Raw genomic sequence first — 16,085 nt, forward strand, 5'->3', positions numbered from 1 at the left:
GAATTTTGAGAGGCCTCAGTGACTTCTAGGAACTTTTTTATGATGTTCGAGTTAGAGTTATCATGAAATTAATAAAGATGACTGCAATTTTTAAAGTGCATTAGAAAGTTACCCTCATTTTGCAAAGGTTTTCCTTTGATTTTCTTTTTCTTGATGTTATTTCTATAAAAATAAAATTAATGTTGCAAATTAGTAATGACATATATACAACTTTACAGTTTGTTGCATTCGAATAAAATAAGACATTATTTTTAGAAAAAGTTTTATTTATTTATTTTCCAACTAAATTGGACATTCGTTTCACTTGAATAACAAATTAATTATAAAGAAAGAAAAAATATAAAGAGTCTGAAATGTCAAAAGCATTGTTTTTCACAGCTTTGTCTAAAACCCTTGTAAACCAAGCGAAGGGCAAGAGGAAAACCCTACATAGAGGACGCGAACATGAGGCCATTGGACGAGAACGAGACAACAGCAGTGTTTGAGAAGCTCTTCAAATTCACCGGCAACAACCTCAAGAACATAGTGGAGAGGCCGTCGCACGAGGGCCCTGAAGCCGACTCTGGTCGTTACTGCTTTCGCCTTCAAAAGAACAGAGTCTACTATGTGAGCGAGTCCCTGGTGAAGCGAGCCACCAACATAAGCCGGGCCAACCTCGTCTCCCTCGGCACTTGCATCGGAAAGTTCACCAAGGGCGGCAGCTTCCGCCTCACGGTTCAGTCGCTCGATCTCTTGGCCGCCAATGCAAAGCACAAGGTCTGGCTCAAGCCCACATCGGAGATGTCCTTTTTGTACGGGAACCATGTTTTGAAAGGAGGGTTGGGGAGAGTTACGGAGAATGTTACCGCCGGTGATGGTGTTGTGGTGTTCTCGATGTCGGATGTGCCATTGGGTTTTGGAGTTGCGGCGAAATCAACCCAGGATTGTCGGAAGTTGGACCCGAATGGGATTGTCGTGCTTCACCAGGCGGATATTGGGGAGTACTTGAGAATGGAGGATGATCTCTGAATTGAGCTTTTGGGAAGTTATGGTGGCTTGATTATAATTGTATGGGTGAATATTCTTTTTAAATTTAGAAGTGTCCGCTTTGCAAGTTCCATTTCAGTTTAATTCTATTTTGATCCATATGGGCTTTATGTTATTGAGATTGTGTAATTTTTGGATCATGGTTGCGTTGATGTTCTTTACGGCTGTGTTGAGTATCATGACTTTCATAGTTCTTTTTAAACTATCAGTATTCTTGTTTGTGTATAAATGTTAAATTCAATACACGATGAGGGACTGTTATTGGAATATTGGTTAAACTTGATCATTTTAAATTGAGCTTGGCATGGTAGATATTGTTACTATCGTTCTGGCTTTAGGGGTTTTTTGATTGCGCTTAATGACCTCTAAATAGAAGTTGAGTTCTTAATGGTCCATAATTCAGTGAACCAGTGTTGTTTGATCAATCTTTGCAATAGCTTTGAATTGCCTGTAAGAGAATTAACAATCTCCCTGGCGTTGATTCAGTAAGAGCACAAATTAGAAGCTTTTAAAACTTTTTTACCCCAAAAAAATAACACAAATTACACAACCTTGACTCTCCTGCCACAATCACCCAAATTATTCTGCCCTATCTCTCTAAGCTCTCACCTCTTTGGTCTCTCCACTGCTGAACGAGCACCTTTAGTGTTGTCTCCCTTCTTTCCACAGTCTCCTTACCCCTCCAACACTGGCATGTTCTTTCCTCTCCTCTCCTTCTCCTTCTCCTTTTTCCTTTTCATTTATGTTCTTATTTATTTATTTTTTTTAATTTTTTTTTTGCTAGTTATGCCTTGGTTTATCTAATACTGCATAAGATGTCAAAAAATAAAATGGGAAGACCCATCTTGCTTGAATTGTCTCTGACTAGTGCGGCTTTCAATTTTGAAAAGACTCAAATATTCTTTTGCACATTAAAATGAACTTTGCTGTCCAATGAATCCAAGCCCACAGCAGAAAGAGATCATGAATGTAATATATTTTTAACTTTCCCACTTCCTTTTTGGGGATTTAAAAAGAATTTTCTTTGTATATATGAAGGATTTTGTATATACAAAGGATCAAAATGTTAGATCTATTGATGGAAATTATAAAATTGAGATTTTTGTAGAAGAAAGGTGAGAAAATGGCGAAAAAGCAAGTATTTAGTTGAACTTTTAATTAGAAAAAACAATTTCTTATTATTTCACAACAAATAATATTTTATGTTTTAAAGTATTTACATTAGGAAATATTTTCAATTTATGTTTTTATGTTTTATATTTGAGACACATTATTTTTGATATGTCTAAAAAAATTGATCTCAAAAAGTGTTTATTAATCTTAACATGCATGTTTTCCCTTGATAATTTAAAGGATTAAAATTGGAAAAATACATATATTTATAGGTTAATTATCAAACAACTAAACTAATTCAATATTCATATCTAGAAACTGGTTCTAATTATATTCAAAACCCGGTTCACAGATTTAGAATTGCATTCAGCATTCAGCGTTAATAGTTAAATTTATCAAATATCCCCTTATATTATTCCATTACTTGTATTTTGTAGAAGTGGATGAGTGATGCTTGTTCTATCTACCTAGCCACAAAAGAATAAAGAAATCTTCTTCATTCTCTTTATACTGTTGTCTTGGATATTAAGCTATTGGGGTGTAAGTGTACTTTTATTAGGTGCACTGCGTATGGGCTACTAGGATTGGTCGTGGTCTTTGAAGCATTTAGTAGATTAAACTTAAAAGAACTCAAATTACACTACTCTTTGATTTAGTAAGCTCAACTTCTTGGGTTTCTCTTAGTTTTTGGTTAATTTGATAATTTATTTTAGTGTTGTTTTGTAGTTTGTTATGGTTGCTATCTTTCTGCTTTTGATATCTTTCAATTTGTTTAGTTTTAATTTTTAGGTAAGGGTATTACATTCAAACCAGAAGGTTATGAGTTGAAGTCATTGAAACTGTCTCTGCAATTGTGGAGGTAAGGCTGCGGGCATCATGCCCTCCATAGATCCCAGATATGGTGTGGGAGCTCTATGACTTGCTGTTGCATTTTGGAATATATATACTTTAGAAATTTAACTCTCCGTATTTAATCCCAAGTTTATTTTGGTCTATAAAAAGCATACCAATATTTACGACTTGTGTTTTAACTCATATATCCTTACACACACCCACAAAGGCATGACAAAAATATGATAATACTATCAGTTACAAAGTAAAATAAATGATGTCGCTCTTATGTAACAAAAGAAATTATAGGTGTGATATAATTTTCAGAATTTCCTATATGTTTTATGTTTGCATTTTGTTAAGTAGTGTAATGCAGGAGCATCTATGCTCAAATGGGGGGCCTAATAATCCAGATTTATTGTTCAGTTACTATAGTGATTACTGTATACAATACTGTAGCATAAGTACTGTTCACACACAGACACACACTAGCATTTTGTTCTTATTAGGGCTTCTATATCTTTTTTCCTAGTCTTCTATAAATATAGGCTAAAATTTTCTGTATCTTTTGTCTTAGTATTTTATAGTATAAGCTAAGATGGAGTCTCTTGAGGGATGCAATCATGTTTAAAATCCTCTCTTGGAGACTCTGGTTTCAATTTTTTCTTAGAATTTAGCAATGAAATTTCAGAGAGTGAGTGTGTGTGCGTTTTTTGAGCTGCTGGAAGTCTGTAACCGGCCTGTGGAAAGTGGCTTTTATTACCAGTAGCGCTTCGGGTGTTGTTAGAGTGAAAGATCCTGAACCGCATGATGACTGGGTGTGAAAGACGTTGTAGTGGAAGAGAAAATTCAAACCAGAAAGCAAAGATGGCTGAGATGTGATGCATGATTAAGATTTATGGCGAGCAGTACAGGCACTCCGTTGATGGGAAGGTGCAGAAGCACATGTGGAGATCTTAGAGGGTGAGCACAAGTGTCAAGTATACCAAAAGATAGTCTCGAGGGTGATGATTCAGAATATAAAAGGAAAACCCCTTCCATGATTCTAAAGTAGTTCAAAGTGGTTTGGAAGAGACTTTAATTCATGGACTGGGCTTAAATGTTGGTGTAATCAAGATTAAGGCTTTTAATTTCCCTGGAAAGATGCATGTTGATGATTATTAGACCAGAAAGCAACTGTAAAAACTATTTTGAATGGAAGCATATGGCAGATGAGAGTGATGCCTTTTTAAAGCTCAAGTTAAATGTTATTGCTCTTCAATGGAGGGTGAGAGTTGAAGAATAGTGTGCCCAAAAAAATAAGAGAAAAATCAGCATGTGGGAGCACATGAAAGCAAAACTGGGGGATCACTGATAATTTGATGGAGATATATGAAGAAATATTGTAACTTAAGCAAAGAGGCTTGTTTGTTGAAGAGTGCAGTCGAGTTCCATAATCTTCATGCTTGGGAAGTCGCTCATTACCTTGTTGCTTTGGATCAATCTATTAGAGATGGTATGTGGGTTGTTCATTTGTTCAAACTAGATCATGCTTGACAATGTGTCTTAATGGTGGAAAAGATGGTTTTTGTGTTGTGGACAGAGGAGACCATTTTCTTGACATGCTCAGTGTGTAGCAGGCCCAAAAGATAAATGAGTAACTGTTACTAATGCTTGGACAAGTAGTCGAACAAATTGGGGTGCTAAAAAGAGTAAGAAGGGGAAAGACAAATAGATTTGGGCTCCAAAATAGGACTAGTGCAAGCCATTCCATGGCTTGCAGTGGGTTTCAGAATAGGTGTTTTACTTTGGAGTGATGGGACATAAATCTTATGTTTGCTCATAATGAACAATGAATTGGGGGTAAGATGAGGAATTGCTGGAGCTGATGCGTGATAATACGGGGGCGAAGGTGAGATATTGACACTGACCCAGTGCATGTAGAGTCTTTGGTGGTCTGATGTGTAATGGCAACTTGCAAAGTGGAAGAAAAGGAGGAAGGCAGGTGGCACGATATTTTTCGTGCTCATGTTTTTTGTAGTGGTAAAGTGTGCTATTTAATTCTAGACATGGTTTAGCAGACCATTATCTCAATGGAAGCTACTGACAAATTAATGTTGCAATAGAGAGGCATTCTCCCCCTTGCAAGGTTTCATCCTCGAAAGGGAAGCAAGCTACCAGTCGCTCAGTGAAATTTGCTTTGGGTGATGAAATTGAAGGTGAAGCTTGATGTGATGTGGTCATGATGGATGCATGTCATAGTCTACTTGGAATGATAAGGACATGGTCTATTACCCTAAAACCAACACTGGCGCTCTCTCAAAGGGTGGCATGAGATTTACCTAGCTACCACTGGTCACATTTGGTTCACAAAATCATTGCTAGGAATAGAAGAGTGTTGATACAAGAATTTGATCACTTATGAAAGAAGATGTGTGGCATTATAAAGCAAATGACAATGCAAAATTTTTATATGGATCACAACATGGAATGAACTAAGAATATTCCCAAATTTAACTATGGGGATGTCTATTCTTATCCTATTCCACGTTGGATGGAATGACACATACTTTTATATGTTGAATTTTTTTAATAAAAATATTATATAAAAAATTTGTCAGTTTCATTAGGCTGATGACTGGCGTACTAAAACCTTCTTGGGATCATTATCGTTTATTTTGATGATTTCAGTATAATTAGTTGCAAAAAAAAGAGAATTTAGTTCATTTATGCCAAGTCATGGAGGTTTTTTCTTAAAGAGAACTCCATGTGAAAAATGTACTTGTGCAATGAGGTTGTGTTTTCTTGGGTTTATTGTTTTAGCACATGAATTAAAGCTATATACTGGGAAAGGTTAGCAATCAAAGAGTGGCCAGTACAACAGTTCATTGTGGATGTTCATAGCTTTCATGGATGGCTTCTTTTTATAGAGGTTTAATTGAGTTTTTAGCTTTCTTATGTCTCCAATTAAATATTGCTGAAGAAGATACCTCTGAATGGTCAAAACCAGCACATAAAGCCTTTAGGAAGACCAAGCAGTCGACGACAGAAGCATGTCCGATTACCAGATTTTGAAAAGCTCTTTGCCTTAAAACATGATGCATTGCATGTGTATTTAGCCAAGAAGGGAAGCCAGTGGCATTTTTTGGAGAAAATTTAACCAATGCGAAGTGCCACTATTTATCATAAGAATTAGAATTCTCTGCATTCGTCAGGGCAAATCTACGCTAGGAGCATTATTTAGCATACAGGGAGTTTGTGGTATATTTAGATTGCCTAGATTTTTGGTACTTGGAAGTCTTAAAATAAGATCAATCTAAATTATACCAATTGAAGTGCCTATGTTGACCGGGGGAGTGGGGAGGGTTACCTTCTCAATTAAATATCAGACTGTTGAATCAAACAAGATAGTGGATGCTTTAAGCAGGAGATCCTTGCTACTGGTAATGATGATTATTCATCATAGGATTTGAAGAATTTAGGAATTAATACACAAATGATCCTTGTTCTAGCAGCATGGTTGTCACATTCCATGAACCAACAAAGACAAACTGAGTTGCCATATGGGCTGCCGAACGGTCATCTATTTGAAGTCAACCAGTTGTGCATTCCTTCAAGTTCCTTGTCAGATCAAATTATTTGAGAATTTTTATAATGGTTTGGGGGACATTTCAAAAGGAACAAGACATTAACACTGGTGGCTGGTTGTCATTACTGTTTGAATATGGATATGAAGGTGGACGAATTCGCAAAAAAGTGCAAAAAATGTCATTTTGGTAAAGGAGGGTCGCAAAACAAAAACTTATACGCTCCATTGTCAACTCCTGAAGCTCCCCAGATCCTTAGTATGGATTTAGTGTTAGGTCTTCTAAAAACAGCAAAGGGACATGACTTTCTTTTTATCGTACTGGACTGTTTATCCAAAATGTTGCATTTCTTCCTGTTTCCCAAGACAGCAGATGGCATACATATTGTGGATTTATTATTTTGGAAGGCGGTGAGGCTGCATGGATTTCCAACTTCCATTGTTTCTGATAAAAATGCAAGGTTCACGGGGAATTTTGGAGGGCTTTGTGGTGAAAGACGGTGACTCTTAAGACATTCTAGTATGGTGCTTGATAACATGTTGAGATGCTTAGCAGTCGTGAAGATGTGGGTGTTATTATTCATTGAGCTGAATTTGCTTAAAACAATTCACTGAACAAGAACATAAGATTCCGTTTGAAGCATCCTATGGACTAAAACCACAATATATTCTTGGTTTGAGTCCTATAATCCTATTACCAGATGAGCTGCAGGTGAGTGAGGATGTGTAGGCTTTTGCAGAACATATTAGTGGAGTTCATGATGAAGTAAGGGCAGCACTTGAAAAAAGTAATGAATCATAGGCCTGTTGCAGCTAATCAACATTGGCGAGCTAAAGGATTTCAAGAATGAGATAAATGGTTGTAATGCATCAGAAGTGAGATAGATTACCTAAATGCACTTGCGACAAGCTCAAAATGAGGAAGTTTTGGTTTTGTAGGTGTTGAAGAAAGTTAGCTTGAATGATTGCTTAATTGAGTTGTTGCCATAGTTTGATAAACAAAGAATGGAGTTACTGCCTAGTTACATACTGTCCTATTTTCAATATTTCACATTTTTATTCATTTGAGGAATTAGATGGGGGAATAAGTTTAATCTGAACTACAACTTGTACAACTTCCTAAAGCCTGTGAATGCTGCTGCTGCTGTTTGATAAACAAATGTGATTGAGCAACAGAAGGTAATGACTTTATTTTACCTCTTTTAGAAAATATTTTCATTGGTGGGAGGGTGAGAAACAAATTGAACAGGTGTTAAAAATCCGTTCTATGGAGAATTTCATAAATGCATGCAATTAAATCCAGCATATCTTAGTTTGACATGTTCTGTTGAGCAGCGAGTTGAAGTTGCATGTGTTGAAAATCAAAATTACATGCCCATGTGCCAATAACACTCGAGTTAAATTTTCTTAATGCTCCACTTGGAAAGTCTAACCTGAATAAACGGGAAGTGAAGAGTTTTGACTGTGACAATGCTATCAACCAATTTACTGGTTATGACAAAGTCTTCTGGTTTATGTAATTTACTGGTTCAAAGGGTAGTAGTTAATTAAATTTGACGTTTTTTCGGTCATTGCAGTTAAGCCTTTACATGGATTTCTCACTGCCTAATCCTTGCTAATTGTTTATGCAGGGTAGTGCGTAGAGATGAAAGAAATATTAATTGATCTGTTAGCATTTCTGCCTTAAGTTTCTTTCTGTGCTTCAGTTGGAATTATATATAACTTGGTTGTCTTGTTAGTTTCAAGTTTGATCTGTTGCTGAGGCTACTGTGCTTTAGTGTTAAGAAAATTTCATCAACACTATTCTACTTCATTACGATCGAGTATGTTCCACTAGTCCTGAATGATGCACTGAAATTGTGAATCATGTCAAGAATTCAGTGTCTGAAACCATAAAACTTCTTCTTCTTCTTTTTCTTGTGGACATGATCATTTCAAAAAATAGTCGAACAATTTTCCTTTGAAATCTCAAACGCTGCGTTTGGGAGCATGATTTTAGATTTTGAATTTGGATTTAGATAAATTTTAATATAATTTTATATTATATTTTATTCAAATCTAATACAACTCTAAATCCAAGATATATTCAAATATAAATTAAGAATTTGATCGGATATAGGATTTTGTTTAAGGAAGAAAAGTGAAAGAAAAATAAAAAAGGTATTCATTTTTGACTATATTTTTTCTTTATATTAAATACTATTAAAAATAAAAAACTTGTTACAATAGGATTAAAAAGTACGAAAAATTAAATGTTAGTGATGCGTAATATCAATTTTTTGTTTATTGATTTGATGTATTATTTATTTATTTATTTATTTTTCACTAAAGAAAGTGATTTTCTTTAAATTTTTTTTCTTTTTTCTAATATTTTTCAAATTCTAACAAGAGCCTATAAAGTGAAAAAAAAAAAAAAAAAATGGTGGAAAGAGATGGGGTTGAGTTGGGAGGTAGTGGCCATGGCCATCTCTCTTCTTTCTCGTCCTGACCCTTAATTACCTTAAGCAAGCACTCCGTATGGTTCTTAAAATTTTATTATTTAGGAAAACTAAGAAGTTACTGAGATGATTTAAGAATCTTAATTTAAAATTTAGTTTATCAAATTTTATTTTTAAAAATTAAGGTTAGCGTTGTTTTTAGAAGCATATATATATATATATATATATATTTTGGTTTCAAGTTTGATTTTGTATGAAATTAAGTAAAACTTTAACATGATTTTATTTTATAAATTGTTTAAATAGGCTCAAATTTAAGTTCTAAGATTAAAATTTAAGCCCATAAAGATAAGTGTCAAAAATATAAGTTAGGAGGTTTGCGCATCCGGGGAATCGAACCCCGGTCAGTACCGTGGGAGGGTACTATGATACCACTACACTAGATGCGCTTCATGCTTAGAAGCTTAAAATCATTAGGCTTAACTCGTTATAGTTGGGCTGTTCAGCCCAGTTCCAAGCCCAACCTAATCAGACTTTATCAAAATAATTTTATTGTAAATAAAAAATTGATGTATAGTTAAAATATTTTTGTAAATAGTTTTCATTATATATATATTTTTAAAATTTTATGGAAATTTTTATTTTTATTTTTATTTTATTTTAAATTCATATGATCATTTTATTTCAATTTAAATTAAATTGTATACAAAAAATAAATGATTCAACCCAATAAAGTTAATTTTGAATGCTGAAATATTCTGCAAACAGGTTACCAAATCAATTGAAAATCATAAAATTTGATTTTCAATTTTTATGCAAACAACTAAAGGCTGGCAATAAAAGTAGAAAATTGACAGCATAAACAAACACTTTTTTATAATATGTTTATTTTTACTATAAAAAAAAAAAAGAAACGATACTAAATAGACCCTTACTGTTCACATTGTCTAATCTTCAAAAAATAAAATAAAAAAGGAGTTTGTAATACCCAAAACTCCCTACTTTATTTTAACTTTGAGGCAAAAACTAATTACTTCTTAACCCTAATAATTATTCTAGTTATTCTGATTTATTGGAAGCTCACATGTTACACAATTTGAAATTGTCTTATTTTTCATTGATCCCACCCAAGACCCGTAAGGATATCCATGTTCTTAGGAGACAATTAACAATTATACCATCCACCATGATACATATTTTTCTAAACGTGTAAGATCGTCTCATGATTTAAACAGTTCGAGAAGACTATCTTAAAGCCATTTCAAATATCTAATAAGGTTATACGAACAGATACCATGTCAATAAGAATATGAAAAATTTCTATTGTTGGTTAGTGTTGTAATTGTACTTGCTTACATGGAGGATGGTGAAAATTAAAGAAAGACATTTTTGTCTCGTAGATTAGTTACACTTAAAAAAGAATCAAATAACATTAGTTGATTACAAAAGAGAACATTTTGAAACAATATTTTCTTTTCAACAATTTCTTTTTCTTTAAAAAAAAAAAGTAAAATCGGTAATGGAATCAATTGAGTAATTAGGTATACAAGATTCTTTTAGTGTTGTCATATAGTGCGCTTGCATTCCATTAAAAACTAAAGAATCGTAATCAAACTCGGCATCACGTTTAGTACTTGGTATATAAGCTTACAAATCATCGTTGCATACTGATGAGTTTCTCGGTTCCTAATCGCTTTCTCTGCCTCTCCAAATACATAGTTATATAAGTGTTTGGTTGCATTGATATTGTCATTATCAATAGATTATGGAATAAGGTTAATCAATCCCAACCTTAATTTTTATTTAAGGGAATTGATCCAACATTCCAAATAATGAGGGCTTTATTCTCAACATCACTGTAAATCCCCACACTCCATCATTTCTATAATCAAAGTAAGGCATAAACCTTACAGCATATAACCAAACCATTGCCTTTTACCTTTAATATTATTCTCTTTATTGCAACCCCTCCAGCCCCTTCGTCTTCTTTTCAAACTTTCTCAACTTTTAACACACCCAATGGGTTTTTAGTGATTATTGAACTTGCATTGTGGAGAATAAGTTCATACACAAAGGTGAAAGGGCCAGGGGCCATTGACACAATGGTATTTATATTATGGGGTGATTAAGATGTACACTGTTTGGCAACTCCCTACGTTTAGCAACTAAATACCATTAATGAATCATCCAAATACGTACACAATAATAATTTAGTATTTATTATCTCTGAAGGACCACGTGGTCCTTCCATCAGACTCTGCCATCTAATTAAAATATACCAAATAGTGGGTTCTATTGAATTATAAGTGGATTCTACCATACGACACTCACTGTTTGGTATGTTTTCATTGACTGAGAGTATTTGATGGAGGGACATGTTAGTATTCTAGGAGGACTTTTTTTTTTTTTGGTTTTGTGGGTTACCGGGGCATGCCTTCTTTGAGTCAAGTTTAAGCACTTTTCTTACAGGTAATGATATGTACTCTTTTTATCTTAAATTGACTAATAAAAAATTTTCACGTAAAACTCCATAAATTTTAGAATAGTTGCATGGGCAAATAGTAGAATTAAATGATCAACAATTTGTCATGCGTTACTCAAGGACATTCTAGCAAAATTTTTCATGTTAAATGTTTCAAGTTATATACATATATGTATATATATATTGACTATGTAGATGTTCTAATATATACACCCGATCCATTACTTAATCTTTGATGACAACATGATATATTTATTTTAATAATAAATTTAACCCATCTAAATGGTAGGTGAATAATTTTCAATATTGAGCAAAAAAATCTCAAATACCATTTTTATAGGAGTTTCAACAAGAATGTCAGCCTGATTCATACAAAACTAGTTGTGCATTGTAAGATTGATGATAACATAGAAAAGAAATTGTATGTATGTAAAAAGATGTTTCAATATTTTTATCACACTAGTTTCTTTAAGATCTATCATAGTTCTGATATTAATTCTAAAGAAAGGAAACTTGTCGGTCACTTTAATTTAGTTTAGTTTATTTCTCTATATTTTAAACTAATGTAGAAGATATAAACAAAATTATGAGTGAGAGAGAGAGAGAGAGAGTAGAATTATGATATCAAAATTCAGGGAATTCAAAATACAAAATTTCTTTTGAAAAACATTCAGCTGTATAGATGTTAAAAGAAAGGAAGATAAAATATCTTAAATTTTGAAAGGGTGAACATAATTTCATGAATTTGTGATTAAATTTTGATATTGATTTAAGCGAAGAAATATAGAGAGATTGACCATTAATTCAGTGGATTAGTCTATTGTGCATAAACTCTCGAACACCATTATTTCTATGAAAAACTTTTCAAATATTAATTTTTTTTTAAAAAAATTTAAAATTATGGGAAACGAACACATATGAATGACTAACTTTTTCTTTGATAAAGATGAGGTTGATATGGAAAGAGATAAGCACTTAACATTTTGGCTTTTCTTCTATATATAAGAATTGGGGGATGTGTATTGGCAATTCACATGGGCTTGTAGGATGATGTTGATGGCTCAAGGCTTAAAGTAACTTCATGTTGGAAAGGGTGGTCGGATGTGTACTTTATATTTCATGACTATGTAGAATTTGAGGGTGGCTAGCTTTTGATTGCTAGGTGGGAACCTGAGGGTAAGGCTAAAGCTAAAGTTTTTTTTGTAAATAAAATTGGGTTTTGGAGATGACCCTTTGAATTTTTAAGTACATAAACTATATAAGAGTTACAAATATGGGTTTAAATGAGTTTCTTGTTCATGTATTTGAGTTTCAATGTTCATTATTTCATTTATTTTAATGGGGGTATGGGTTTATTTTATGTTAGAGTTGTATATAATGTATTTGTTATGAGAATATATCAGCTAAATACATTTATCTTGTATTGGGGGCTTGAATTTCAAGTAAAATACAAAATCATATTGGATTAATTAAAAATGTTATTTTTTGTCCCACATTGGTAGAATAGTTCTACATTAGTATAAAAAATTGTTTTGAATTTTTTATATTATTTGTCCCATATTGGAGAGAAATGTTTTTTGGACTTGAGATTGAAACTATATAAAGAGCTCAATTCTTCATTTGTAAAATACACTTCAAAGTTGTACTTTGTCAAGAAGTAGTGGATTGATCGTTGGTGCCCGAGGACGTAGGTAATTCTATATCGAACCTCGTTAATTTTTTGTCTTGTTCTTTTTACTGTTTTATTATTAGTTTCTGCATTGCTTTAGTTTCTTATATATTCAATAGCAATAGTTGTAGTATTGGTGTTTGGCACAAGTGGGGTGCCCGACACAACAATTGGTATCAGAGCTAGGCTGAATAGTGTCGATACGGAGGTGTTCCTCTGTTAGGATCCTTGATTCCACGTTTGATGCCTAAAAAAAACCTTGTCTAAGCAAGTGCTCAGAGACCATTGCGGCTCAGTCACTCCCTGGAGGTCGGCCTGGTCAAAGTGGAATTTTATAGGATAAAACAGAGTAGACACAGTTGGTACGTACTATTCATCGTAGGCCTTTTGCTTTGTTGGTTGCTATTGAATATATAGAAGATGACAGAAACTAGTGCAGCAGTAGAAGAAACTCTATCCACGCGAACTTCAACCCCTTCGGCTTCGACATCATCATCGAAGACGATAGCTAATGCTTGGTTTGAGGTGGAGAAATTTGATGGTACCAATAATTTTGATATGTGACAATGTGAGGTGATGGACATCTTGTATCAGCAAGAACTAGATATTGCTTTGGATGATAAACTAGTAGATATGGGTGACAGAGATTGGAAAAAGATCAATCGTCAAGCATGGGGTACGATTCGTCTGTATCCCACTAAAAATCAGAAATGTTGTATTATGATTGAGACATCTGCAAAGAAATTGTGGAAGACATTGGAAGATACATTTATGACCAAGAGTTTGGAAAATCGGCTCTATTTGAAAAAGAAATTGTTTCGCTTCCAGTATCAACCAGGTATTTCGATTAATGACCACATAAATGTTTTCAATAAAATTTTGGCCGATTTGTTAAATTTGGATGAAAAGGTGAAAGATGAGGATAAAACCATATTGTTACTGAATTCTTTCCCTGATGAGTATGAACATTTGACCACCACTTTATTGTATGGGAAAGATAAAGTTACTTATGATGCTGTTTGTATTGCATTGATTAGTACTAAATGTAGAAAGAAGGATCAGAGGGTCCATAAGGAAACAACAGAAGCACTAACAATAAGGGGACATTCTAAGAGTCGTATGCCTGGAAGGAAGAGTAAGTCTCATGGGAGGAGTAAATCTCGTGGGAGACCTACTAAAGATGAATGCGCCTTTTGTCATGAGAGAGGGCATTGGAAGAAAGATTATCCTAAATTACAGTAGAAGAATAAGGGCAAAACATATTTTAATGCCAATATAGCCAATGCTGATGGAAGTGAGTCAGATTTTTCTCTTGTTGGAACATCTTCGTCACATTATTTTGGTGAGTGAATTTTGGATTCTGATTGTTCCTATCACATGTGTCCCAATGGGGAATGATTTTCTAATTTTGAAGAATTAGATGGTGGGGTTGTTTTTATGGGAAATGATAATACTTGTAAAACAACTGAAATATGATCAATACAGTTAAAATGTCAAGATGGAACTATTAAGACCTTGACTGGTGTTAGGTATGTTCCAAGCCTAAAAAAGAATCTGATTTCATTGGGTCCCTTAGAATCTAAAGGATTCACTATCACTTTGAAAGATAGAATCTTAAAGATTAAATCAGGTGCGCTGGTGCTGATGAAAGGAATAAGGAAAAATAACTTGTATTATTTACAAGGTAGTACATTTATTGACTCAGCAGCTATTTTTTCTAAGAAAGATGCAGGTTCAGATACAACCAGGTTATGGCATATGCAATTAGCACATGCAAGAGAAAAATCTTTACAACAATTAGCTAAGCGAGGTTTGTTAAAGGGTGCAAAGGTGTGCAAACTTGAATTTTGTGAGCATTGCATTATGGGAAAACAAACTAGAGTGAAATTTGGCACTGTAATCCACCAGACTAAAGGATGTACGGGGGCTCACAAAAATGGCTTCGTTGGGTGGTATGCATTATTTTGTCACTTTTGTTTATGATTTTTCTAGAAGAGCTTGGGTGTATTCTATGTAGAATAAAATGAAGTGTGTGATATTTTCCTCAAGTGGAAAAAAATTAGTTGAAAGTCAAACTGGAAAAAAGATTAAACGACTCAGATTAGATAATGGTGGTGAATATACGAATGACCCGTTTATGAAGGTATGTTAGGATGAAGGTATTGCTCGACACTTCACAGTTCGAGATACACCACAACAGAATGGGGTGACAGAGCGCATGAATCAAACTTTGCAAGAGAAAGTTCGATGTATGTTGTCTAATGTTGGGTTAGACAAAAGGTTTTGGGCTGAGGTTGTTAGATATGCGTGTCATCTCATCAATCGTCTACCATCATCTGCAATAGGGGGAAAAACAACCTATGAGGTATGGTCTGGAAAGCCTGCTAGTGATTATGATTCTTTACATGTATTTGGTACTATGACTTATTATTATGTTAAAGAATCTAAGTTGGATCAAAGAGCCAAGAAAGCAATATTCTTGGGGATAAGTGCAGGAGCCAAAGGATACTGTCTTTGGTGTCTAGAGACGAAAAAAATGATTTTAAGTAGGGATGTGACTTTTGATGAACTTGCGATGATGAAGAAAGAAAACAATACGCAAGGAGTCACGAGTTAAAGAGAAGACCAGTGGTACTCAACAACGGGTGGAGGTTGAGACAATTTTGGGAAACCCAGTGAGAAATGAGACTACACAAGGTAACTCTCCAGTTACGGTGGGGAATAGTTTACAAAAAGAGGAGATTTCAATTCGAGAATCTTCCCAGCAACAAGAATCAATTATTTCTCTGAGGCCAAGACGAGAAATTCAAAAACCTGCTCAGTATACTGATATGGTGGCCTATGCACTTCTAGTTGTGAATGATAATGTTCCTTACACTTTCAAAGAAGCAATGAGGAACTTTGAATCAGACAGGTGGAAAAGAGCGATGGATGAAGAAATGCAGTCTCTTCATCAGAATC

The 16,085-nt window shown here is 34.1% G+C and overlaps 1 protein-coding gene and 1 non-coding gene across 2 annotated transcripts; one reads left to right on the top strand and one right to left on the bottom strand.

Annotated features, from left to right (window-relative positions):
* Positions 1-356: 356 nt before the first annotated feature.
* Positions 357-1,293, top strand: LOC131152138 (uncharacterized). The gene has a single exon (XM_058103812.1). The coding sequence runs from the start codon at positions 445-447 to the stop codon at positions 1,006-1,008; it is 564 nt and encodes a 187-aa protein (XP_057959795.1). The 5' UTR covers positions 357-444; the 3' UTR covers positions 1,009-1,293.
* An 8,058-nt stretch (positions 1,294-9,351) lies between these two features.
* On the bottom strand, positions 9,352-9,422 carry TRNAG-CCC (transfer RNA glycine (anticodon CCC)). The gene has a single exon. It is a non-coding gene; the product is annotated as a tRNA-Gly (tRNA).
* Positions 9,423-16,085: the final 6,663 nt, after the last annotated feature.

The sequence above is a fragment of the Malania oleifera genome, chromosome 3 (assembly GCF_029873635.1).
Source record: "Malania oleifera isolate guangnan ecotype guangnan chromosome 3, ASM2987363v1, whole genome shotgun sequence".
NCBI classification, from domain to species: Eukaryota; Viridiplantae; Streptophyta; class Magnoliopsida; order Santalales; family Ximeniaceae; genus Malania; species Malania oleifera.

Bases quoted from the DNA above. Each gene is read 5' to 3' on its own strand.
- LOC131152138 (XM_058103812.1), top strand. From the start codon at position 445: ATGAGGCCATTGGACGAGAACGAGACAACAGCAGTGTTTGAGAAGCTC.